At 34.9% G+C, this 26,935-nt stretch overlaps 2 protein-coding genes across 3 annotated transcripts in view; one reads left to right on the plus strand and one right to left on the minus strand.

The window, feature by feature from the left end:
* The window catches only part of LOC147072978 (uncharacterized), a 45,379-nt gene extending 41,410 nt beyond the window's left edge, over positions 1-3,969 (plus strand). For both annotated transcript variants that reach the window (XM_085945994.1, XM_085945993.1), the window contains exon 19: positions 3,352-3,969. In XM_085945994.1, the coding sequence (XP_085802120.1) occupies positions 3,352-3,455 (104 nt within the window). In that variant the 3' untranslated portion in view covers positions 3,456-3,969. The remainder of the gene's footprint in view (positions 1-3,351) is intronic.
* A 1,223-nt stretch (positions 3,970-5,192) lies between these two features.
* LOC147072979 (metaxin-1) lies at positions 5,193-24,079 on the minus strand. The gene is made up of 6 exons (XM_085946005.1): positions 23,898-24,079; positions 23,658-23,804; positions 19,762-20,031; positions 17,211-17,445; positions 15,268-15,416; positions 5,193-8,901 (listed from the first exon to the last, which is right to left on the minus strand). The coding sequence occupies exons 1-6, from the start codon at positions 23,964-23,966 to the stop codon at positions 8,824-8,826; spliced, it is 948 nt and encodes a 315-aa protein (XP_085802131.1). The 5' UTR covers positions 23,967-24,079; the 3' UTR covers positions 5,193-8,823.
* Positions 24,080-26,935: the final 2,856 nt, after the last annotated feature.

Raw genomic sequence — 26,935 nt, forward strand, 5'->3', positions numbered from 1 at the left:
TAAATGTACTGAAATACATCGGGACTGAAAAAAATACACGCAATTACCGGGAAAACGTGAATTCCGGGCACGTAAAAACGAGGTTATACTGTATTACATTATAAATTATAATAGTCTAGTTTCAACTATAAATGAGGGAGAATGTCTCTTTTTATCCGGATTGGACTGAAGGAGTGCAATTTTATTGAAACTTTTTACTATAGACTTTTACTATTCTTCATTTGGCGTATATTTATATATATGTTTGGCTTTTTAAAATGCTGTTTATTTCTCTCACGTCCGTCACAATGCAACCAAATCTAGAGGACAAATTGACAAAAATCAATGGTAAAAGTAACAGAAGATGATGCCGCATTTCGTGGCTTAAGAACCTCTGTAATTGCTATGAGTGCAGCTGTTCCGGGTAACAGATGCTAAAGCAAAGATCACCTTGATGGTGTCCGACCTCCATTAAGAGATGACAATATAATAAGAAGAAAAGTAGAAATAAACAAAGTCAACCTTTACTAGGCGTCTTACGTGGGCGAAGTCGATGCGAATACAACGCACGAAAATATCAAACAGTCAAGGCTACGTGTAGTGGCCTACGTGCAGATAATACCCGACGAGCGTTGCGAAGCGGGACGGGGCTTCAGCGACGCTATCAGTTGGTTTGATATTTTTGCGCGAACTGGACGCGCCGAAAGTGACGTTTATCATACATTCATCGTGTCAGATGTAGAAATTTTAATCAGTTCCATTCAAGAACGTCTAGCATTGTGGGACAAAAGAAACAATAGATATCATAATCGTCTATTATCTCACCGTGAATGGGAGACAGTTGCAGAAATAAGTGGTTCTACAAGTAATTACTTTTATTATTTAATTTACATTTCGTTGTATAGGATGTTGTCATAATTTTCCCTCGCTTGCGCGGCTGTCATGAAGCATTATTATATCTATAGATGCATAATTAACGCATATTATATTGAAAACATTTAAAACATAATAATTAATGAAGTGTATTTAATATTATATTATATGAGTTTTCAAATAAAAAGCTCTTGCGTCCGTTAATGATGAACGTTGGACAGCGTTACCGCTTCGCATTGTATTGCTTGATATCGCTTCAAACCGCGTCGTGATTGCGTTTGCATCGACTTCGTCCACGTAAGACGTCGTGTTACTTAATGACCAGCCGCTGTAACTAATATGTTTTATAAAACAGTGTGTGACCAAGGCCTGAACCTGAAAAACGAACCATAAGTGCGAGCTAGTAAGCATTCGGCACGCTTATATCTCCGTACTATGCGTTAGAGTAAGATAGAATTTCCACAGCTGAATTAAATATTTTTGTAAACGTCGCCGGTGAAAATGGATTTGACTGATTACATTCATTTAAAAACTGCGAGCATGTGTTGCTGAAATTTATTGTTTTTTGTTAAATATAAAGTTAGTGGTAATTATTTTTAGTTATTTTAGTAGAACATATCGATACCAGTTCAATAGGGGAACAACTCAAAATTTAAAGGTTTTGAGTTAAGAATGCCATTTGATGTAGAAAGGCCTTCTCTTTATAATTCAGCAAAAAAATAATTAAAAATTTCTTCAATGTGTCATAAAATCGAATAATCCTTTCTAAGATTAATCAGTAATTCCATTATATAATCAAATTTATTTGTCAATTCGTTATTAAAATGTACAATTTCATTGTGCATTGATGAATTCCACTAAATCAAATACAAAAAAACGTACACTTTCATCGAAATCAAGGCTTTAAAATTAAAATAAGAATTACTGCAAAAAATTCAAACGCCATTATCTCGGAACAAGGTTTTATGAGTTGTTCCCCTATTGAACTGGTGTATCGATATGGTTAACTATGTTGTGTTTAAATTTGGTAGCCGTACTGAGAAGCAGCACGATAGAACTGTACAACAAGATCTTCTTGGCTACATGTTAAAACTGTGAACTAACAAGCTCCTCCCATTTTTAACCGCACTTCAATTATAGCGACGAGTTGTCCACGTGTTAAAACTGTGGACTGACAAACTCCTCCTATTTAGTCGACGATAGCGACTTCCGGCTATTGCCTAAATCTTCTTGTTGGACAGTATAACATTTCATAGTTAAGTTGATAATAATAAAATCGAGGTTGTACTGTGCGTTATATGCAAGAAACACGGCTTCATTTTGCCAAAAAATAGGCACTCTATATATATCATTACTCCGTGTGTAACCATCCAAATATTTTCTCACTCACACATTCAGATATAGCCATAGAGTACAGTAATGTTATCACACAGGAGGCAGAGAAGGGGTCGCCTGTTAAGCTATATAAAACGCTGCTGGACCTTCAGTTATTATTGAGTTCAGCTCAGTCTAAATAGGAGAGTATTAGAATAATTTTATCAACCTATCTCGTAAAAAAATCTCCAATTCAAAAATGTCGCCGTTAAATGCCAGATGCTTAATCATACTTATGTACATAAATGGTGCTGCCAATAATTGGTGGCAGAATTGAGAAATACAAGTGGCATTTGTCAAAATAGTCAAATATATCTTACACAGAATTCAAGCAAATACGGCAAGTATTGTATTTCATTCGTTCGAATGCAAAATTAAATTCAAACGAAATATAATATTCCGTGTTGATGATATACATAATTATTTCATCATATCGTCGCCGTAGATGTCAAGGGAGCCAGTCCACCATATCATATTGCTGAGAAACAGGCACTCAAAGATTTTGTGTGACAAAGAAAAGTAACATTTTTTTATTGAACGTTTTGGTTTTTAAAGATATAACGGTGAAATTTTCAACATAGAATATACTTTGTGGTGTTATCTTTTTATTATTTTGTACAAATAACTAAAAAAAATAGTATCTTAGAAGTTATGTGTGTTATATCTCTTGACCACTGAATATTGAAATGCACAAAAAATGTAGTCAAAAGAGTTTTGTGGCTTAAATCCATTGACCACTGCATCTTTGATGATTTTAAAATGCTTTTGTATACTTTACTCATTTTCGCCAAATTTGTGGCTTGGCTCCCTTGACATCTACGGCGACGATATATCACTTACATTTCTTAATTCTGCGGCAAACGTGTTAACGCGCCCTAATTGTATATTAATTACTCTAATTAACTAATTGCGGCACAGAAAGGATTAACAGTGTCATCATTCAATTATTGTACATTTCTCAAGGTGCCTTCAAACCTGGCAAATGCCTCATGGATTTGTGGAGGGGATCCGTACTCGACAGCAGCTCGGATCTCCACCTAAAACTGCCACTGCCCTTAGTAAATACATTTAGCTTAGCATCCAGAAATGTTTTACTAAATTTTATTTGGAAATTATTTTTTCCAGCTCCCAGTACGAGTTTGGGTTTCATGCCCATTCCGCAAAGCAACAGAATGCCTCCCAGTGCTAGATCTTCATTTCTACCCGTACCTAAATATACAAATATGTAACCCACAAAACTTTCTCACAAATACCTACCATTTATTTATTATTTATATTATTTAAAATAACTGTAACTGTCTATTAATGTTTCATTTCTAATTTTTAAATCTCTATTTCGTAACTGCGATAAGCGACATTATGTCTGATTAAATATTAATTAAATAAATGTACTCTCAATAAACGGTCAACAAAATATATATTTTATAAGATGTTAATAATTAAGTTATTTGTATTAAGTTGAAGTTATTTGTAAAGAAAAGATATTGTTAAATAAACGTGTTGCAACACAAAATTAATTACTTATGACGTGGAGCATCGCAGTTTTATTAACAATTCTTTGTGATTATTAATGTTTCATTTCTAATCTTTAAATCTCTCTATTTCGTAACTGTGATAAGTGACATTATGTCTGATTAATTATTAAATAAATAAATGTGTATTCTCAATTGAATGTTTTATAAGTGATGTTAATAATTAAGTTGTTGAAGATTTGAAAATAACTCAATTATATATTATTATAGTTAAATGGTTTCTTTTATTATATACCCCAACACTAAGTTTATAGATTTCCCAATTTTTATCTTCTAACTATAGTGATACCCAGTGGCGGCCGGTGGTCTTCAAAATAGCATTTTCTGGTAGTGCGCAATGGTTTACCTTCTATACCCAGCATTGGAGCATAGGGCAAGCACAAGTTCACGCCACTTCCCTCGGTTCAACGCCAACTCTTGCGCCTCCCGCCATGTCAGACCTGCAGCACGTAGGTCGCTTTTGTAGCACCGCTGCAGGGTGAGGGAGGGCCGGCCATGGTAACGGAACCCTTGAGGCTGTGCCATAAGGGTACGCAATGTCACACTCTTTGGCGGCATCAGGAACACTTGTCCTAGCCACGTAAAGGTCGTAAAGCGTCTCTCCATGATTACCTTAATCACCGAAGGCTGCCGTGTCAATAAGCCAAGATAATATCTTAGTGTAAAATGACGGAAACGTTGAACTTCTCAGAAGGTAAATTAAATATGTCTTTGTTTATTTATTATATTTCTTAAAAAGAGTTTTTAAACAGTTCAAATGATTTAATATCAATAAACAATGCTTCAGCCAAATAAATAACCGCTGATGTGTTTTTTTGTTTATTGAATGTATTTGAGTGGTTTAGAAATAAATGCGGTAGTTTGGTAAAAGTTTGGCGATTCATTAAATCTTAAATGTGAAATTGTTAAAAATTAACTCGCCAATATTGTTATAAAACAGAAACTGGCGTTTTTGTTTCTAGAGTCCTAATTTCGTGCGCCGATCTAAAAGTGTGTAAAAAATTCTACACAAAACGTCATTACAGGAACATTCGACCACGGTTTAAGTAGTATATAATGACCTCATTGTAATCCTGTGCAAACTGAAAATCTGTTTGGATCGTAATCGCTTTGCGCACAAACGGAATATTGTTCATAATACTGCTACATGTTCTACTTCGCGAAGTGAGTGATACACATATGAATAACAATGAAAAGTTGAGCGATGTCTTCAAAGATGCAGGCGGTGCGTAGCACTTGCATGGTATTAGAGGAGCCGCCGCTGGTGATGCCACAGACGATGGGTTTGGATGCGTCAGATAACAAATTCGTACGAGATAAACCTGTATTACCTGTTAATAAGAGTTAGTCTTTATACTCGCACTAAATATTGAACATTACTATTGCTGTTTCATGGATTATGTGGCTTGGATTGGATGAAAGAAAACGAGCATTAAACAAAACAACTTTTTATTCACATGATACCACATTTTCATTACAATTCATATTACCTAAAAACTGAAACAAAAAATTAAATGCAGCACTGTGCTCACTAAAAAAAATAATCCTACATCCAAGAATGAATTCATTACTAAACAGACTAGGCAAACGAAAAACTACAGTAACATTTTTATAAATAACATATTTTTTTTATAAATTCATAATTTCACCATATTAATACCGACATATTTGATAGAAGGACAATAATATAGATACTAGAATGTAGTCGGATTCAAATACTTTGGCAATCGATTAGCCTAAACTACGTATTCATAAAATTAAAAATAAACACAAAGACACCTGATCCAAATATCTCCCTGATTAGCGACGGGCAAAACATCAAGAGTGTTGACAGCTTTAAATACCTGGGTGTCATCCGTGTCCAGAAATTTGTATGTATACAGTTCGCCGTCAGACTTCACCGTGAAATGTTGTATTGGAAATATATGGTTGTATAATAAAGACCGTCGACTCAGATAAAATTCATGTCTAATAATAACACGGATTATGTCAGTTTACAGGAAGCCAGCGTCAAACAAATTTTGAAAATATCCGATATACTGGATTGTTTGATAGGTTATGTACATTATTGTCTGCAATGCTCCACGAACAACGTGTAATTTTTCATCTCTTTCCGATAAGAAAGCTCACGGCGAACTGTGCTACGGTGAAATGTAATAGGTACAATTTACATCTAACCATACAAATCAAGTGAAGACAGTACTCGGCAGGAGAGCTTGCTATCTGGAGGAACATTTAATTCGATGCGGAATGTCTGCAACTCACGACTGTAATCAGTTAAGCGGTTTAAGCAGTTTGGAGGGTCTCGTGGTACAGTGCGTAAGGCGCTGGCCTTCCATCCCAGAGTTCTGGGTTCGATCCCGGTGAGGTCAAAGTATATTTACATAATCTAATATGTAAATTCCTCAAGCCTGGGAGTCTTACCACTATTATTGGGCTTCACGGCCAATGTGGTGTTTAATAAAGAAGAAAAAAAGGACCAAATGCCACCTACACGATACTTGCATTCTGACGGTGCAGCTTTACATTAACGAGTAATGGCACGTTTTTGAGTTTAACCATTTACTGAACTTCGAAAAGAGATATTTGCGGCAGTTAGTAGTTTGCAGATTAGTTGTATAACATTTTTGTTTTTAGGTTAAGTGTTACATTTTAGCAGAATTTGCATAGATTTGACGCGTACACAATTTCTGACAATTCATAAGGCAATCGGGGCTGGTCACTGGACGGCTTGGTGGTATTAAGTTGTATACAGCAAATGAGGTGTAGCTGATTTGTGGAACAGTTTGTAGCCAATGAGATTTCATATCGCTCCAAACTGAAAATGGACATCTTCAAGAATTCAAGCCGCATTGATACACTTACGTACCATATAATTTTATTTTGAGAATTTTGATTAATTTTATCAGTATTTAATTTATTATTTAAGTACATTATTTTGACACGTGAAAAAAAAACAGTTAAAATTTTATTCTGCGAAAGTAATAAAAATGCAGGGAACATCGTACAACGTCTTATCTTATCCATTCCGCAGTGCAGCATTGTTCATAATAATACTGTGTCTGGATATTTATACATATGCAGTTCACCGTGAATGTTGTATTGGAAATATATGGTCGTATATTAAAGACCATCCAACCTCTTTGGGTCATATAATACTGAGATAAAATTCATGTCTAAATAAAATACCTACAGTTCTTGTCGGTTTACACGAAGCCAGCGACAAACAAGTTTTGAAAATAGTCATATACTGGATTATTTGTTAGGTTAGGTTAGGATCTAATAAAATTGGAACATTATTGTCTGCAATGCTCCACGAACAACGCATATTTTTTTCATCTCTGTACTATAGAGATGTGTATAGTATGCGGTCATCCCTTTCCGATAAGAAAGCTCACGGTGAAAATATGTAATAGGTACACTTTACATTATAACCAATAATACATATTGTGTTATAGGAAACATCGGAATCTAGAACTATACACAGCATTTCCTAAGAGGAACGCAGGAGCGACTTCCGTATTGTCATTAGTGAGTTTTATCTTTGTATCGGCGTTTTATGATTAGGCAGAAGTTGAATGAGGGATATTAATTAATTGTAGCAAGCTTTAGTTGTTCAAAAAAAAGAATTGATAATAGCGTACAGTTGATAGAGTAGCAATACTGTTTTAAATTGAACAGACTGCTAATTGAAACGTAACAGAGACTTCATCAATAAAGTGCTTGGCCAGATTACTAGCGGCGCGTGGAAGTTATTCTCGGTTATTCCGAGGAAGATGGGACCGTCTGAATTGCTGACCGCCCGGTTGGATTTTATTGCTTTCGGTCGAAAATGTTCTTTTTAAACGATCAACACATTAACAGTTTTGCTCTGTATACCCGAGAAGTAGCTCGTTATAAAAGTGAATAAATGCATAGAGAAATCATAAACTAAAAAGGTCAACGAATGTTTCCTCATTACAGCCGAGATCTCGCTATTTCCGTGATCGTAATAACCAAGTTCGACTGTATATGCATATAACCGTGTGTGAAATGGTGAACAAAAAGACACTGTCTACTAGAGGTGAGTTAGAAATACTGTCACCAGTTTGTGTACTCAAGTATCGGCATGCTACTACCCATACTCAGTATGTGTGGCCCAATAAACTAGTTCGAACACATGCGATGGGTTCATCGCCACGACTCGTTAGTTGGTACTGCTGGTAGACTTTCAATACTATTGACATTAAATGCGTGCGAGCAAAGTAGCATAATACCCGTATGTCTAGCCGTGATATACTGAACTGTCATTGGCGTCATTGCTCTCCCTTTCTCCCCAATTGTAAAGATGGTATAGTGAAGGACAGAAACGGTGACAAGTTCGTTTTATAGTAATAATATGGAGTTAGTTTTAGTTCCAGTTGAGAATGAGACTGATAAGTATTTATGCATCTATCTGGTTTCGTCACGTCGGGTTTCTCAATTTTTTTAATGTTATAATTGGAACTTATAAACTGAATTCAAATTTTATGCGTGATTGTGTAAATAGATAATGATTATATAAACAATTTGTGTAAAAATGGCTTCTAAAAACCACTGACACAGCTTTGTACACCAAACGCTCTACATAATATCCCAAATACTAAGTAATTTGGAACAAGTTTCGATACTAAGTATTTTTTTATGCTGATAGTAAGTATACTTAGTCTTCGAAATCGACCAGTTTTCCCACCTCTACTGTCTACGAACATTTCACACACAGTTATACGTTTGAGTTTCACATGCCGCTGCCGCCCAGCCGTTCGCTCGAACACTCTGTTCTAGCACAAAGAAATACATACGGAGAGCAACTATATTCTTTGTTCAGCGAATGAGTTATTGACCAGTTGCAAATGATACATCAATGCTCACCGGTTTTCTACAGAATTTTTTTAACCTCCGGATCAATTCACATCACTAATAATAAAATAATTTTAAATAAGCTCAGACAGCTTATTGGAATAAGAGGAGTATTTTTTAACCCAATATGGACTGTTAAATATCCTTTATGACAAATTTGGAAATGCAAAATTAAAACGTCCGCCATTCAGTTGTTGTCGTCATCGTCCATTTCAAACATGTCATTATACTCGGGAGCACTCTCAAATTCTTCTTTAAAATTAACCTAAAAACAACAAAAAAAAATATTAGATTTAATGAATAATTAATATAATACACATTATATCGCACCCTCGCAACTAAACCGCCACAAGTCCAAATTTACGTGTTTTGAGTTAATTACTACGTTCCATTGTCTATCGTTCATAGTATATGTACCGAAAATTTTATTTCTCTAAGTCATCAAATTCAAGTCAAAACTTAATTCAATATCTAAACATATTTCAAAAACACAGTACAAAAATTGCGATAGGTAAAAACTTCGGCTCTATATTACGACCGTACACCCTGATAAACGTCAGATTTCCTTATTCAATACTTGAAAGCATCTAAGCGAGATTTTTTGAGCATAGACAATTATCGAAAAAACTGCTATTATATGGCGAAAACGCTATTATAAGCGTAGACAATAAGTACAAATATAAAAATCATTTACAATGTAAGTATAAAATTCAAACATTTTAAATTAATAAAATTCGCCGTTTTCAAAAATCAGTATAGCATAATAGAGTTTGCCAATGCATTTCATAAAATTTGAATAATTATAAAGTAACCTAAGACATTCGTGCACACACCAAAGCGAATTATTCGCCAATCAAGCTCGTATTGGCTTACGGGAAAGAGCACGCGACGTTCAGATTTCGGAAGGGAATTAAGTTATTTTCTTACAAAGTTCAATATGGAGCGCTGCGATTGTTTAACGTTTCGGTATGGAGCATTCAAATAATAATATATCAATAATTTTATATTATCATTGATACAATTATTTGTCTCCGACACTGCCATCCATTCGCATTTACCACGTCAAAATAACCCGAAAAAAGCACCCGCATCGATATGGAAGGTCCGGTCAAAAGAGTCTCAAAAAATAGCCAAATATATAACAAATTGATGGCTTTCATTGTATCTTTTGATCCCCTGCGTGAATAAATGTTACGTTTGTTCATTAACAACAGGTAAGTAGAGAGCATTACAGCGGCATTGGCTTTTTTTGAGACTCTTTTGACCGGATCTTCCGTACCGATGGCGGGTGCTTTTTTCGGGATATTTTGACGGGGTACTTGGTGAATATTCGCGTTGGTTTGTGCGAGCCTTAAACCTTCATATAAAAAAGCTCTAAATAGGTAAGTAGGTATGCGAAAATAAGGAACATTTTTCAAAATAACGTTATAGATAACAATATTTTATATATAAAATTGAGCCGTGTTAACTAAACGACATTGTTACAATTTCTGATAATTCCGACTCAAATTTGATCAATAAAATAAGAAATACGAGTGATAATGGCTTGGAAAGCTTGTATTTACTCTTTGATTAGTGATTGTTCTTATAAGATTGTAATATTTATATCCATAGTCAGTATTCCGTATTAACGCATAACCGAGAAAATTAAGATTAAAAAAAAATACGAGGTTAGTTTGGTATAATATTTAATATGAAAGATAACACGCTTCATGAATATTTATGATAGGTATATTATGCCGAAAGGTAAGTTTTAAGTAGGAAAAGTGGCATTTTAATGAAAACCAGTGACATTTAATTTCAATCAGTGTGAGCCGTTTAATCGAGGCTATTTGACCGGGCCATTTGTTTGTGGAAGCGAAATGTTAAATATCATAAACTGGAGCCTGTTTTATTTATTATACATTTAATTAAATGAATACAAAATAAATACGATATACTGACTGGATAAATATTATTATCTTATAAAAACAATCACTAATCAAAGAGTAAATAAAAGCCATTCAAGCCATTTTCACTCGTATTTCTTATTTTATTGATCAAATTTGAGTCGGAATTATCTGAAATTATAACAATATCGTTTAGTTAACACGGCTAAATTGCATATAAAAAATATTGTTATCTATAACGTTATTTTGAAAAATGTTCCTTATTTTCGCATACTTACGTACCTATTTAGAGCGTTTTTTATACGAAGGTTTAAGCACGAGTGTCTGTGTCAAAAGTTACTTTATAAATATAAATTTTATGAAATGCATTGGCAAACTCTAATATGCTATACTGATTTTTGAAAACGGCGAATTTTATTAGGTAATTGAAAATGTTTGAATTTTATTCATTGTAAAAGATTTTTATATTTGTACTTATTGTCTACGCTTATAATAGCGATTAAGCCATATAATAGCAATTTTTCAATGATTGTCTATGCTCAAAAAGTGTTGCTTAGATGCTTTCAAGTATTGAAAAAAAAAATCTGACGTTTCTCTGCGGTGTACTCTCGGTAAATTGAGCCATAACTTCAAAGCTGATTTTCTCTGTTTGACGTTTTTTGGGTTGTGGCAGTTTAGTTGCGATGGTGTGATATAACAAATGAAGCGGCTAGTTTGAAATCCCCCTAAAACGGTTTTCAAAAAATTTCGAGTCAGATATGTTTTTAAATGGATATTTTTTTACCTATAATATGATGGCCAAAGATTGAACTTTAAAAAACACCAAAAACCATCAATATGTATGATCAAAAATTAGGGTAAATTTCAAAACCTGCTAAAATGGTTGGGTGTGCTTTTCAAATATGCCTAAAATGGATAAGCCAAAATACTCTTTAGAATGTACGAATTAAATAATAAATACATAAAGTTCACAGATTTAATAGATGAGTTTTTTTCATTTTTCTCAAAACTACCTAAAATCGTTTTAGGGGTTTTTTTTTGCTTGGTCTCGAAGAAATGGTGCTAGAAAATGTGTGGTTTCAGCAAGATGGGGCCACAGCCCACACTGCCAGGGTTTCAATGGATTTTTTGAGACAAGCCTTCCCCGGGCGGCTGATCTCCCGGATAAATAGAAGAATAAAAAAAATTGAAAACTGTATAGTCTTTTGTTTCATTTGTAAAAAAGGAAGTTCCCACACCCCACCCTGCATATGTTCAGATGGTTGCGTCGTGTGATGGACAGCACTGAAGGAAACACAAGTTGGTATTTCTATGATTGATATTATGGTGCAAATAGATTAGTTGTTATTACATGGTACTATGAAAAGATAGTATGTGAATTATGTTTTGAGTAAAGGTTTATAATACTTTTGAAATAGATATTGAAAGGGAACAGACGAGCTACTCGTATCGATTACATTTTAGGAGCACTCTATGACGACTGTGTCATTTCCGTTGCGTTCTTGTCTATGCTCTAGAAATGAGCATAGACTAGAACATGTCAGTTGGGTTGTATAAAACCTCTTCGGGTCAGCAGTGATATCGATTCTCAATACTTAAGAGCTGAGGCCCTTGAGCCTCGTTCAGATCCAAACAAGAGCAATTAAACAACTGGCATTTGATCCTTACAAAATGCAGTGCCTTCATGGGATTAATTTGGTTAAACACAGAACCTACCATGCTTATCGAAAGGACTCTATACACAAAGAAGATAGCGTTCACGAAGCTGAAGACAGGCGGAGAGATAAGGTTAGTGGACATTTTTCAAATAAAACCATGGATATAGACACCTTCGTGTTACTCAAAATAGATATAACTGTCGACCAGCTCTAGTTAGGTGTAATTATTGCGAATATCTTTCCCTTCAAAAAAGCTATTCAATTCAAATGAAAAGTTAAATCCATTAGAATTTCAATTCAAATTCAATCAAGTACCTTCGGTCGATAGTATTAAAATTATTCATTATAAAATAATATGCAGTCGAACTTGGTTATTATGATCACGGAAATAGCGAGATCTCGGATGTTATGAGGAAACATTTGTTGACATTTTAGTTTGTGATTTTCTCGATACATTTATTCACTTTTATAACGAGCTACTTCTCGGGTATACCGAGCAAAACTGTTAATGTGTCAATCGTTTAAAAACAACATTTTCGACCCTAAGCAATAAAATCCGACCGGGCAGTTAACTAGACTGATGCCGCCGGGATCGGATTACGTTTATGACACTAGTTAAGTGTCTAAGTACCTAATTGGTGTTTTCGCCGACAACATTAAAAAAGTATCCACGCATATGGTTGAAATTGCATGTAAAAAATCCATGCTTTGTGAAGTCAGTAGGTACCTACTATCACTCCCCTCCATTTTGGTATGTGATTCTCAACTGTCACTTTGTGTTTTGTTTTCTTTTTTATCGTTTGTATTTGGGATAAAGGTGGATAATTAAGGCACCGGAATTATGATGGAAGACGACGAGTTTATTTAAGTTAATATTATACTATATGGTTACATTTTTAATAATTTAATTCTACGGAGGGCGAAATGTACGCGTTCGCGATTTTGCTGCTTGCAGCGTTCTGCGCGCCATCTTGTGATTTTTTTCAACGAGAGCCGTTGGCGAAAGAATGCGACGTTGCAACATCTCCAACGGTTATATTATAATCTACTCTACGGCATTGCCGGCTCGGCTCTGTTATTATTATTTATTTTCGTAATCAGCGCTTTATTATTTGTTGGCTTCGATACCGATTCGGGCCTCTTCAGATACACAAAGACATCCCCAAATGGGGACCATACGGGGGTGTCACAAGCGCACCTCTCCGGAAAGGCCCGAATGGGGATCGGGCCAACTAAGGGCTGATTACGATAGCGTGTGTAACTGGACAGTGCGGCGGCTTGATAAGGGGTGGTTGCGTCTCTAGACGTTGAAGGATCGAAGCCCTCCCGGTACGTCGGCGGCTGGAGAGACTCGGATGCAGCACTGTAGCATAGTGGTTCGCGGTTCCCAGGCCTACCGTAAAGCTGCTGAGAGAGGAGGGCGTCGCGCCCAGCCCTCCCAACACCCTCGGACCGTCGGCAACCGGAGAGTTTCGGATGCAGCACTACGCCGCTTTGTGGGCGTAGTGGTTCGCGGCTCCCCATGTCTACCGTACGGGCGGATGCTGAGAGAGGACGTCGCACCCAGCCTTCCCAACAGCGACCGTCCGAAAATCAGTCGATCCCTCACGAAAATGCATACCGGCGCATTACTCGACCCCCTTTTTTGCTCGCTTGCTCTGCCGCGGCTATCGAATTACACGCACTACACTGATATTATACTAATATAATATGCAGAAAACTTAATTTAATACTTAAAATGGCTTTAAAGTTTATAAAAATAATTTTAAAAATATATCAGGGCCCGAAATGGACCGGAACGCCATTCTGCCTCATACAACCGCTCCGGGTTGTAAAATTTTCCACTTCGAGCACTGAAATAACTTATTATACATCGCTTCCAAACACAAAACACTTAAAACTAACTAATCTATGATGCTTATGGCTGAGGATGCTGCTTGGCTGCTTTCCGCTGATGGAGGCTGCTTTGCTCAGCTGAAGAAGGCCGCTTTGTAGCTCTCTTCATCCTGGTGCATCTGGGCCAGGGCTGATTGCAAGGCTTACAGACACGCTGCTGTTGACGAAGAGGGCTCAAGCGGCTGATGATGCAGGGCATTTGACGCCGTTTTCCCTCGTTGGAGCCAGGGTCTTGCCCGATACACTCGTCCGTGGGCCAAGTTCGCTGGCGGATGCAGTTGGTCGGGAGTACATCGGGAGCCATGACTTCGCAATCCGGGTGTTTCTGCTCTTTTCTTCACTGGCTTGGCTTTGGCAGCATCCTCTTTTTACTGCTTTTTTATTATAGTTTGTTGAGCGCCACCAGAGGCAAGCCTCTGGATGTTTTTTCCTCGCCGTTTCCTATTCCGGTGTTTGGATCTCAGGGTGTGTGTCCGGGTGAAAGAAATTTCACCTGCTTCTTGATTCCAGACGATCAAAATCAAGAAGCGTAGTCCCACGTTGACTGGGGCCACTTATCACTCCCCTCCATTTTGGTAAGAGAATTTCTCAACTGTCACTTTGTGTTTTGTTTTCTTTTTTATCGTCTGTATTTGGGATGAAGGTGGATAATTAAGGCACCAGAATTATGATGGAAGACGACGAGTTTATTTAAGTTAATATTATACTATATGGTTACATTTTTAATAATTTAATTCTACGGAGGGCGAAATGTACGCGTTCGCGATTTTGCTGCTTGCAGCGTTCTGCGCGCCATCTTGTGATTTTTTTCAACGAGAGCCGTTGGCGAAAGAATGCGACGTTGCAACATCTCCAACGGTTATATTATAATCTACTCTACGGCATTGCCGGCTCGGCTCTGTTATTATTATTTATTTTCGTAATCAGCGCTTTATTATTTGTTGGCTTCGATACCGATTCGGGCCTCTTCAGATACACAAAGACATCCCCAAATGGGGACCATACGGGGGTGTCACACTACCAACGCCGGGGGCTTATACAATAAACAACTTGTTACGAAAAATGTTATGTATTTAATATAACGAGTAATGCTTATAATGAGCAAATTCAGTCAGTCCCATCTTCCTCGTAATAACCAAGTTCGACTGTAGTATGCATATTAACGTGTGTTAAAAAATGCGTACAAACCTGAAGTAATCCATTTGAAAAAGCAAATCCTAACATTGCTAGAGCCGCAAAGAGTCCAGCAAATAATTTATTCCGCACGTGTTGTGTCGAAGGATTTTTCTCCGCTAAGCTGGCTTCTTCTAATGCTTTCTTTCGAATATTTTCATACTCTGAAACAAAATATAATATATTATGTAACAGGTTGATCAACTTTAATAACATTATGATTGAAATCAAGACATTGTGATAGTTGGACTTAACATCAATGATTTTTCACTAGGATTGTCTGGAAAGAGAATATGACGATTTGGCCCTGCCAACAAAAACCAAACGATCGCCATCTTGGCAATAAAACATGTAAAGAATACACCAGTGGCGAAGGGTGGAGGGTGGAGGTAGGCTGTTAAGATCCGCCGTAAATAGTGCACACGAAACTTTGTCAGTCATACGTATTTGTTTTCATTGAAATATGACTGCAATTTACAGATGATATTAGTTTGTTTTTAAAATTCAATTAAACCCTGCAAAAACCAAGCCATAATAGATAATAGTCAAAAAATAGTCATCTATCTATAAAATATCTAAAATTATGCAATTAAATCATAAATAACTTTGGATATTTTATAGATAGAATAATATTTTTTATCTATTATAGTTTGGTTTAGGCAGGGTTTGATGAATTACAAAAAATGAACCAAGAATATTTGAAATATGTATTCTTAATTCAACACAAACAAATAAGTGTGAATGAAAAAGTGCGCACAATTTGGTCGTATCGCCCAAAATATACCAAAACTATTATGGTTTGGTTTAGGCAGGCTTTAATTGATTTTCAAAAACTAACCATTACTATCTGTAAATTGTAGTCTTATTTCAATAAAAACAAAAAAGTATGACTGACAAAGTTTAATGTGCACTATTTATGGCGGATCTTAACAGCTTACCTCCACCCTTCGCTACTGGAATACACATACATTACGACTTGACATAATATAGCAAACATATTAACATAGATAAATTGTGTTAGCTGTTTTTAATGCGTTATATGGCCCTTGGTGATGTACATATTATATTAAATTTATTTTGTGTAATAGTATTGATGATGCTCTGTCTAGACCAGTGGTTCTCATGTGCGGCCACCAGAGGTCGCTGAAATGATCCATAATGTGTTTTTGTGATGAGATCATGTATGAAATAGTTAGTTTTTGAGAATAAAGTCAATTCAAAGAATTGGCAACAATTGCTTTATTATTATTGTCGATTTTTCCTACTACTGTATAGGTACTGTGAAAGATCATTCAGTGTAATGCACTTCATAAAAAGCAAATATCGATGCCAGTTGACAGATGTAAATCTAGAAGCAGCCATGCGGCTCGCATTGGAAAAAAAGAAGTATTGAGAAATTTCCATTTGCATTATTTTTAAATAAATAGATAATATTTACTAAAATGTTCAAATGTCTTTTGTTAAATGGACGTGTCTATAAATAAATTTATCCAATTTTTTAGTAAATAAAATTAGCTTTAATTTTTTTAATCACAACAAAACTGAAATTTAGTGTGGCCACCAGACGTTTCCATAGAAAAATCAATGTCAATTGTGCGGCCACAGTTAAATTTTACGTGAGAACCACTGCTCTAGACCCAATATCAATAAGCATGCAAGCTGTTCACTAGAAGACGCTGAAGATCATCCCAACAGATATGTACGCAAACTACGAGTGGCTCGCGAGCGAATGTTTGGCGACCACTGCCTGGATAAAAATTTTTTTTTCACAAACATCATTATTTTGCTAATTGCGCTAATGAAAATTTGATCAAAAAACTATATTGAACTAACCTTCAATATAACCCCTCTAGTGGTCAACATCATTGCACAATATTTGCACAAGCATTGACTTGAGTGTTCTAACTTCTGCTACAGTGAATTTTGTTGGAATACATTGTCAGTCCACCAATAATTACCTTGATATTTGGCGGAGAAGAATCTCTGTGATATTCTAGTGACGAATTGAACGAGGTTATCATAGGTTCTGAGGTTTTTCTGGAGTGTGGGGTTCTTCTGGGGCATTTTGAGCACAGGAGCGAGGTATGCGAAGACTGTGGCGTCCAAGGAGGAGGGACGGCTTCCGAAAAAGAATTCATTAGTTCCCAGTCGCATCGACAGATCTTCAAAACATTTCTCTGCCGCCATATATAACTAGAATGAAATAGATGTCATTTTAATTGACTTTATTTTATAATTCTGATTGTATAAAAGTTAGTTAACATACGGTAAAATATCAATAATCTGGCATAAGCTACTTGATGTTATGCATTATGACACAGTGACTGAGTGCAAATTGTTATTCTTTAGGCCATCATAGTCCAGCGCGTAAAGCAGTGGCTTCTCATCCAGGGACCCCGGATTCGTTTCCCGTTGTGGTCAGAATACATTTAAGCGATTTCCTCAAAAGCCTAGGTCTTTATGTGATTGTTTCACTACATTACTGTTTTGGGCCACATGACCTCTTGTAATGTTAAAAAAAGCATAATATAATAATTATTCTGGTTAAAGTTAAGTTATTATAAACCGTTTACCTATGTCTAACAGGTAGTCTTCGCCACTGATATAAGCCATCATTGCGTCTTTAAAACTGACTGTTTGCAAGACATTATAGGGGAGGCAAAAAATTCTGAGAATACTAGAACAGCGATGGCCTTCTATTAGTGTGTCAAATTATACACAAAAATATTTTTTTAAAATTTCGCATGTCAAATAAATAAAATAATCAGTATGTTTTAACACAATATACTAAAACAGGTTAGATGGGGAGGAGTCCAATCTCTTTGGGTTAGATACATATCATATTTTTTTCTAAATGTACATAACCTACACAAAAATGTACTTTTTTACAATTCAGTGAGATTTATATTGTTTGTTTAACGTCAATTTATTTATTCACGCTTTATAAGTGGAGACTTTTAATACTACAGATTCTTCAGTCAAATTATCAACATGCGATGTTGTCTTACATTCGATTTGATATAATACATCAACGCAAATAATGGTTGTTTGTAATCATATGTTGACTCAAAGATAGTCAAAATAGTAGTTGCTATTTTTCCAAAAACGTTTGTTGTGTCAGGTATAAACATATCATATAAGCGTGAAGTTCGATAGTTTTGACAGAAAATATAACGTTAAAGTGACGCCAAGCGAGAGAAAACAATGCAATAGGCTTCATGTAAGAGCAGTTGGAAATGATAACGGTATTATTAATTAAATTTATAATATTGATGGTCTAATGTTAATACCCCGTATCTGACATATAAGACGAAAATGACTTTTTGACGTACTAAAAACAACAAAAATACTGCCCATCGACTGCGAAATTCCCGTATCTGTAGTTTATCATTTTAGTAATTTCCCGTATCTGAACATTGCAGGAATAAACCTGTAATAGCCCATAACTTGCCTCTAAGCTGTCAAGCGTGTTGCATGACGTGTGTTGAATACAGCTTCAAAATGTCAATTTCGAATTATTTAAAAGGTAAAACAGTAAGTAATATAACAAAATTGGATGTTTAACTTCATATAATACATATCACATTTTATTGGATGTTATCATTATATTAGGCGTTATGTGCTTTGCTTTACCACTTTTCACATTACGGGTTATTGGCATGCTATATAGTTACAACATTGTGTGTGCTATTAACAGTCAGATACGGGATATTAAATATTAAGTTTTTTTTTAGCTTCCTGCACAATTAGTAAAAAGTCACTTACGGGATATTATTAACTTGTTGACCGCAGAGCATTTAATTTCCACATTTAAATAACATGCTAATTATATCGAATAGCCAATTAATGAGGGCACAAACGGGTGTGCCATCCGCGTGAAAAGGATTAACATTAGGCCATCGCTATGTAATTCGTGCGCAGTTGAAGAAATTGCAATCTGCGCAATTTTAAGGTTAAGTTGTTCCACTATAATGAGTTCCGTTCAGTGCCAGTCACGGTGTTAGCACTAAATGAGTTAACTAGGCACGTTTCAAGTAGTTCGCCATTAGATATAATTAACAGGTTATTTAAATGTTGTAATTAAAAGGTCAGCAGTGATTGTGTAGCACATTCAATAATTTTATATTATATTTTATTCAGACATATTGGTATGCACATATCGAGTAATTAATAAAATTGTCGCCTTATCTGCTGGAGGCTGATAAAACTAGCCAGTGTTGCCAGATGAAGGTGATTCTAAAAAAACCAGTGGATTTTAGATAAAATGTCCTTCTTTAATCTCTATGAAAAAATACAAAGGTATTTTACAAAATACAGAATTCGAACTTTGCCCGTGTATCCATGAAGATCCAAACTTTTGATATCTATTTCATTTGGCATGGCTTTTAAAAACTTCTGAAAATCTGATAACTACACGAAAATTCCACATTTAGAGTTAGAAACATATATTTTCTTTTAAAAATATCATATTTTGATTTCTTCGTTATTCTAATTAAAAGGTTTAAATACCTCACAATGCACCACCTTCTTATCCCAGAAATCTCCATACATAGTGTCGACCATATCATTGGCTCTCTCCTGATATGCCTTGGGATAGTAGAAGTTGAAGGGAAACGGGAGAACCTTGGCGTACCAGGGCCTGAGAATTTCGGCAAAGTTGGTCTCGTCCACCCACCACGCGTACTCCAGACACGGAAACAAGTTTGTCTCCAAGTACTGCCGGTATGCCCACACGTTTGACAATTGTTCTGTGCTTAAATGGGAATCTACATTATAATTCTGTGAACAAATAAAACAAACGCAATAATTCTTTTACAACAATACAATAATTATCAATTTAGTTGACGTTTATGTTGTAGAATTCCATTATGATACGAGGGTGGGTCAATAAGTCCTTAGAAAAGCCAACAGGTGGCGCGACTAGTACTGTAAGCGGTTTGTTTTCATGCAGCGGCACTACCGATTCAGTATGCTGCGAAGTTTCAATCAGATTGGTCGGGTTGTTGTGTGTTTCTCGTACATTTAAAAAAAAAATTTGCTTGTTTACAAAAATGGAGAAAATTGAGTTTAGAGCTGTTATTAAACATTTTAATATAAAAGGGTTAACAGCAAAGGAAATAAAAAATGAGTTGGATTTAGTTCACGGCACATCTGCTCCTTCACTTGCAACTATTTATAACTGGTTAAATGAATTTAAACGTGGTCGTACATCAACAAAGGATGAACCACGCTCAGGACGTCCTGTAGAGGTGACTACACCAGAAATGATCAATAAAATCCACGATATGGTGTTAAGTGACCGAAGATTAAAGTTGAGTGAGATAATTGAGGTTACAGGGATCTCAAAAGGTAGCGTCATTTCTATTTTACATGACAAATTGGGCATGAAAAAAAATTCTGCAAGATGGGTGCCGCGTTTGCTCACAGTCGACAATAAACGCAATAGGGTGGTGGCCTCTAAAGCCCTGTTGTCGCTCATGCAACGCAATCCGGATGAATTTTTTCATCGCTTTGTGACTGTAGATGAAACATGGATACACCACTATACTCCCGAGACGAAAGAACAGTCAAAGCAGTGGATTGCGAAAGGCGAACCATGTCCAAAGAAGGCGAAAACCGTAAAATCAGCTGGTAAGGTTATGGCTACTGTATTTTGGGATGCACGTGGAATTATTTTCGTTGACTATTTGGAAAAAGGAAAAACAATAACAGGGGATTATTATGCATCTTTATTGGACCAGCTAAAAAACAAAATTGAAGAAAAACGGCCTCATTTAAACAGGAAAAAAATCCTCTTTCATCAGGACAATGCCCGTGTTCACACATATTTACGATCAATGGCTAAAATTGAAGAATTGAAGTTCGAATTGGTCGACCACCCACCGTATTCGCCAGATTTAGCCCCCCCCCAGTGACTTTTTCCTTTTCCCAAACTTAAAAAAATGGCTAAGTGGACAACGTTTTTTTTCAAATGAAGAAGTCATCGATCGGACAAATGCTTATTTTGAGGACCTTCCGAAAACTTATTTTTCTGACGGTTTAAAAAAAATTGAGAAACGTCTAACCAAGTGTATTGAGCTCCAAGGAGATTATGTTGAGAAATAAAAAAAAAAAAAAAAAAAACTGTTTTAATGCTTTTTTCTAAGGAATTATTGACCCACCCTCGTAGTTGTTTTGACTGTGAAGTTTTTTGTTAATACTACAATATTTCAGATATTCATATTGACAGCTCTTTGAACCAATAAATCTGTTGTTTTATTTACAATATCCTATGTACGCATTTCTCGGTGTTTTATGTGATTACTCATCTTAAAAATAATGGCTTTCTCAGCATACCTAAACTATTATGGTTTGGTTTCGGCAGGGTTTAATTGAATTTTAAAAACTAACCAGCACCATCTGCAAATTGTATTCTTAGTTCAATCAAAACGAATAAGTATCACTGACGAAGTTTAGTGTGCACAATTTATGTCGGATCCTAACCGCCTACCTCCACCCCTCGCCACTGCAGTGAGTGAGTATAGCATCATATCTATTGAAGAAGTTTTTCTTCAAGATCATTAGATTAGATTTCGATTTCAAGCCTCGCTTAGTAATCGACAGTGTAGCCATTAATCATATTAATGTAATATTAAAAAATTCAGTGATGAGGTGTTTTGTAAGTGCATAGATTATTATTTGTATGTATTGTGTAAAATATTATGTTTCTGCGCGGTGTAGTTTGTTTTTTTACCGGCAGGTTCACCACTATTGTTCTACTGCGGTGGTGCAGATATCGCACAGTCCAATTTTCAAATTGGCCTGAAAATTCAGAAGCTTCTGAACTTTTTTGATCTATGGCGGTAAACAGCTCATTATCTGTGTCAGTACATTGATCCATCCCCATAGTATCAAATTATATGACTGCAATCATAAATTCCCAGCTACTCGGATGTCCATTGACGTAAATGCCATTTTAGTTGCTGACTCAATCAATATAATTATTTACTAAGTTATAATGAAAAGAATATTATTTTGACTGTATAAATAGCTAATAATATTTCATCGAAAATGTCACTCGAATATAAGTTCCCGGGCTGTTAGAATCTCATTATCTGTATAGTCCCGCACAACATCTCATTGTACCGAGATGCGGACTTCGGACCCGAAGTATTGTAACATAACTACTGTAACATACTATTGTACCAACCGTTACGCCGTAAATAAAACTCGCTCCTACATACATCTTCGACTTCTTCATCATCATCCTCAACACCTTGACCTACGACAAGTCCACGACTCCCACAGTGGTAAATCACATCGAGTCCCCACATACCCATGCACGCAATCTTGCAATTTGCACGATAATACATGTTTACAGATGCATTTTTTTGTTATGACCGCGATAATACATACTGTCAGCAGTAAATCCATGCACGTGTAAACGGGGTATTAGTTCAATCAAAACGAATAAGTATGCCTGACAAAGTTTAGTGTGTACTATTTATGTCGGATCTTAACCACCTACATCCCCACCCCTTGCCACTGAAATATACATGTAATTCAGAGTGGAGAGTGATTAGTATTTGATAAGCATATAATTACAGTCGAATTTGGTTATTACAAGGAAGATGGGACCGACTGAATTTGCTCATTATAAGCGTTACTCGTTATATCAGAGAATAGGTATTTTTAAATGAGCAGTCACATAACACAAAAAGTCAAAAATAAAAAATCTGAAAACCATCGTAAAAATCCCCGAAACACGCATGGCATTCATAAACTGCAAAAGAAGTTGTTTATTGTAATGAACGCTGGTAGGTACCTACTGACTTCACAAATCTTGGATTTTTTACTTATTTCAACCATATGCGTGGATACTTTTTCAATATTGTCGGCGAAAACACCAATTGGGTAGGTACTTAGACAATTAACTAGTGTCATAAACGTAATGTGATCCCGGTGGCATCCTCTCCGGTCAGATTTAATTGCTTAGGGTCGAAATGTTTTTAAACGATCGACACGTTAACAATTTTAAGAAAATTTTTGACGATATTTTAGCTCGGTATATCCGATAAGTTGCTCATTATAACAGTGAAAAAATCATAAACTAAAATGTCAACGAATGTTTCCTCATTACATCCGAAATCTCGCTATATTCGTGATCGTAATAACCGAGTGCGACTGTAATTATTAAATTTATAATAATAAAATGTATGCCTTTTACCCATTGCAATGAAAAATGGACAACTTGGCCGTTCTGTCAAATAAGTTGTGCCACCACTTTAGAATAAAGAAAAGGGTTTTTTTCAACATTTTTGGTACATATATATATTTTGTAATTCACTTATCATCAATGTTACAGTATACGCAATTACTTGCTATGTTGGTTACAATGAAAGGCTATAATTTAAAAAAAACCTTACCTGAGATTTGAGATAGTCAGTGATGTCATTAAATTTATTGAATGTTTTTTTTCCATCACGAAACACTGGAAATTTTCCGGTCGGTGTGCAGTAGGGATTGTTTTTTTCTTCGAATTCTATAGACTTTCCTAAGAATTTTGAGTAGGCCTGAAAAACATAAATCACAAAAATTAACTTGGACCGGTGCATATTGGATTTTGTGAGCATAACCTATAAATAAAATTATGAAGGCTCACATACCAGTACTTGTAAACATTCTAGATCTATTGAGGCTAGGCCCCAGTCACCTTTCCACACTTCTAATTTCATTATTCACAATGTTTACTAAGACAAAGTTGACGTTTTAATTCATAAAAATGATGAAAAATATTCTAAAGTTATGTCAAATGAACTCGATTATCTGTAACTATGGTTGCCCTACGGAAAAATTCGTTCAGCAGCTGTCATTTCGTGCTAGTGTTGCTAACATATTAAGACCACAATGGTCAAATTTATTATTCAAAAAAATGTTAATTAATATTATTTCAGCAGTAGATAAAAAAAAAGCAAATGCTGCAACAAAATAATTTTTGTGCTTAAATAACTTTCCAAACCAAAGTTCAAGCATCTTTTCTATATTAACACTCATATTTTTCATGATAATAATCGGTATGCACTCTGATCGAGTGATAAGTTATCAGTTTATTATCGCCTTATCTAATCTGCGCATCTATTCTATACACGAGACTGCTTTCGGCCGTTACGGCAACTATCAAGGGTCAGTGTGTGTTTGTCTTTGGTGAGTATACACAACGCCTGAAGATGTCGAAAGGCGAAACCCAAGTGGCAAAAACGACTCAAATGGAATAGTACAAAACTTAAATCCATCAGAATTTAAATTCAAATTCCATCAAGTACCTTCGGTCGATAGTATTAATATTATCTCGGATAGGTTTGTATCAAAGTATTAGCACTTATTGTAACAATTACAATAAGTTGTTGTAATTGTTACAATAAGTGCTATGTTTTAACAGCACCTCTTTCGGCTGTGATAAATTTTAGAGCGAGATAGACAATTTTGAAGGCTGACATATCGTAGGTAATAATTGTTACAATAAGTTTCGATACAAACCTAACCTAGATAGTTGTTGAAAAATCTCGTGTATAGAATAGATGCGTATATGCATGAAATATAATGATACGAGTTGATGACGTCTATTCAATCTCCTATATATTATTATCCTAAGAGATTTTGGAAAATACGTCAACTTTTTTATTTAAATACCACTTTGTTGATTATTAAAGGAATTCACTTCAATTTTTGGAGTCCCGAATTACTTCCATTTGAATCGGGCACAATCTGATAAAACTCGACACAATCACAGATACTATCGTTTTTAAATCGCGTTTTATATCCGTCACCATACATTTTCGCATCTTGCAGTCCGTATACCTCAAATTGATTATAATGTCGTTTAATACTTTTTATATAATCAATATTGCAAAATATCTAAATTAATATTCCACAAAATTATTCAAATCTGTAAGTAGCACATTGGCGTATTCTTGAGGTTTAACACAAAATAAATACATATTTCCTCACTAATTACTACGAAAATATAATCTAAAACCATGTCACTGCTTTTTATCTGTCAAACTAAAAGACTTAGATTGTCATTTGTTTTATTTCGCAAAACAAGTTCATTTGACGTATCAGATTTCAAATTTAGAATTTGCAGGAATAAGTAATCGAAAAAATGTGACATTTCTATTAGCACCCATAAATAATCAATTTCAATCAAGACATTTATTGTAAGATGAAGATAATTTTAATAATTCCATCAATAGATTGAATAATTTCAGACTTAATAAATAAGAAACTACATTATATAGGTACATATTACGCTCTTCTCAATATTATAGTAAGTCGACTGTGATCTGACAATAGTATCTATCTGCAGTTTTGGCAAATTCTAGGTTATTGGTGTATTTTGTACAAAATGGTGACGGATCGAATGGAAATATTATTGTTCTACGAAAAAAATCCTAAAATGCTCAAATTTGACGTGGAAAATAGTGTCTATCTGCATCGAAGTGTCTAGAAACTAAAAAGAAATATTATCTATCTGCGTGATTTATTTTATTATGATATTACAATTTTCATACATCTTTAAATGACTGTTTTAGTACTAATATTAAATCATTTCACTTGAAAAATAAAAATAATACTGATACCGACAAAAACAGTTTTTTGAACCCCCTGAAAAATTGACTATAAATGTCAGATAGATACTATTGTCAGATCAACGTCGAAGTATCACACACTTTCATATAAAATAGATGGGTAGTTATCGTGATTCAGTAATAATTGTATTATTTTTACATTTCGTTGGTAAATGAAATTCATGTGACGTTTAATACAAGTAATTAAACATTAATAATGTTTAGGTATATATTTTATAATAATAATTACATATAAAATTACAGTAACCTTTCTTCTTCTTTTATATCATTAGTAACTATTAATATTAATAAAAATTAAATTGCAATAATGTTTTTGTTATTTCATCTTTTATTTCTTCTAAGTAAAATATATACTTATAGTCAAATATAGTCGATTATGACCTTTATACAACACAATTAGGTACAATAAGTAAGTACCTACCTGTTTCTTTTTCCATTTTTGTACATGATAAAAATAATATTTTTTTTATTTCCCCACAAAGGTAATTTGTTAAATAATAATTTTAGCATGTTGAAATTTATTCATTAGTATATTAAGAACTTACGAATTTTAAAATAAAGTACCATTTTTGCTCCTAAGCAAAGCATATGGACACACCCCTTCAGAGTGGTAATTACGAGTATCTTAAAAGACTTATTATAAGAAATAGTGGGTGCAATCTAAAGTGATCCCATTGAATAAATAAAACGTATTATATCGCAATAATCTAAATGTATGAAAAATAAGACTATCCTGCAGTGGCGATGGGTGGAGGTAGGGTGCATCCACCATAGATAGTACAGACTAAACGTTGTTAGTTATACGTATTTATTTACATTGAACTAAAACTACAATTTACAGATAGTGTTCTCATTCATTCATATTTATTTTCGTTAAACTATGAACATACATTACACGTCATGTTGTTGGTTAGTTTTTTTAAATTCAATTAAACCCTGGGAAACCAAGCCATAATACGCATCTGTCTATAAAATATTTAAAATTATGCCATTAAATCATACATCATTTTGGATATTTAATAGATAGAATAATATTTTAACTACTATTGTTTGGT

The sequence above is a fragment of the Rhyacophila brunnea genome, unplaced genomic scaffold, assembly GCF_057557595.1.
Source record: "Rhyacophila brunnea isolate RB1 unplaced genomic scaffold, BYU_Rbru_1.0 scaffold_19, whole genome shotgun sequence".
Classification (NCBI taxonomy): Eukaryota; Metazoa; Arthropoda; class Insecta; order Trichoptera; family Rhyacophilidae; genus Rhyacophila; species Rhyacophila brunnea.

Coding starts and splice junctions, on each gene's coding strand:
- LOC147072979 (XM_085946005.1), bottom strand. CDS start 23,966: ATGAAATTAGAAGTGTGGAAAGGTGACTGGGGCCTAGCCTCAATAGAT. Junction 20,032..23,657: donor CTGACTATCTCAAATCTCAG/GTAAGGTTTTTT, acceptor ATTTGTTCACAG/AATTATAATGTAGATTCCCA. Junction 8,902..15,267: donor TTTCAAATGGATTACTTCAG/GTTTGTACGCAT, acceptor TGTTGTTTTTAG/GTTAATTTTAAAGAAGAATT.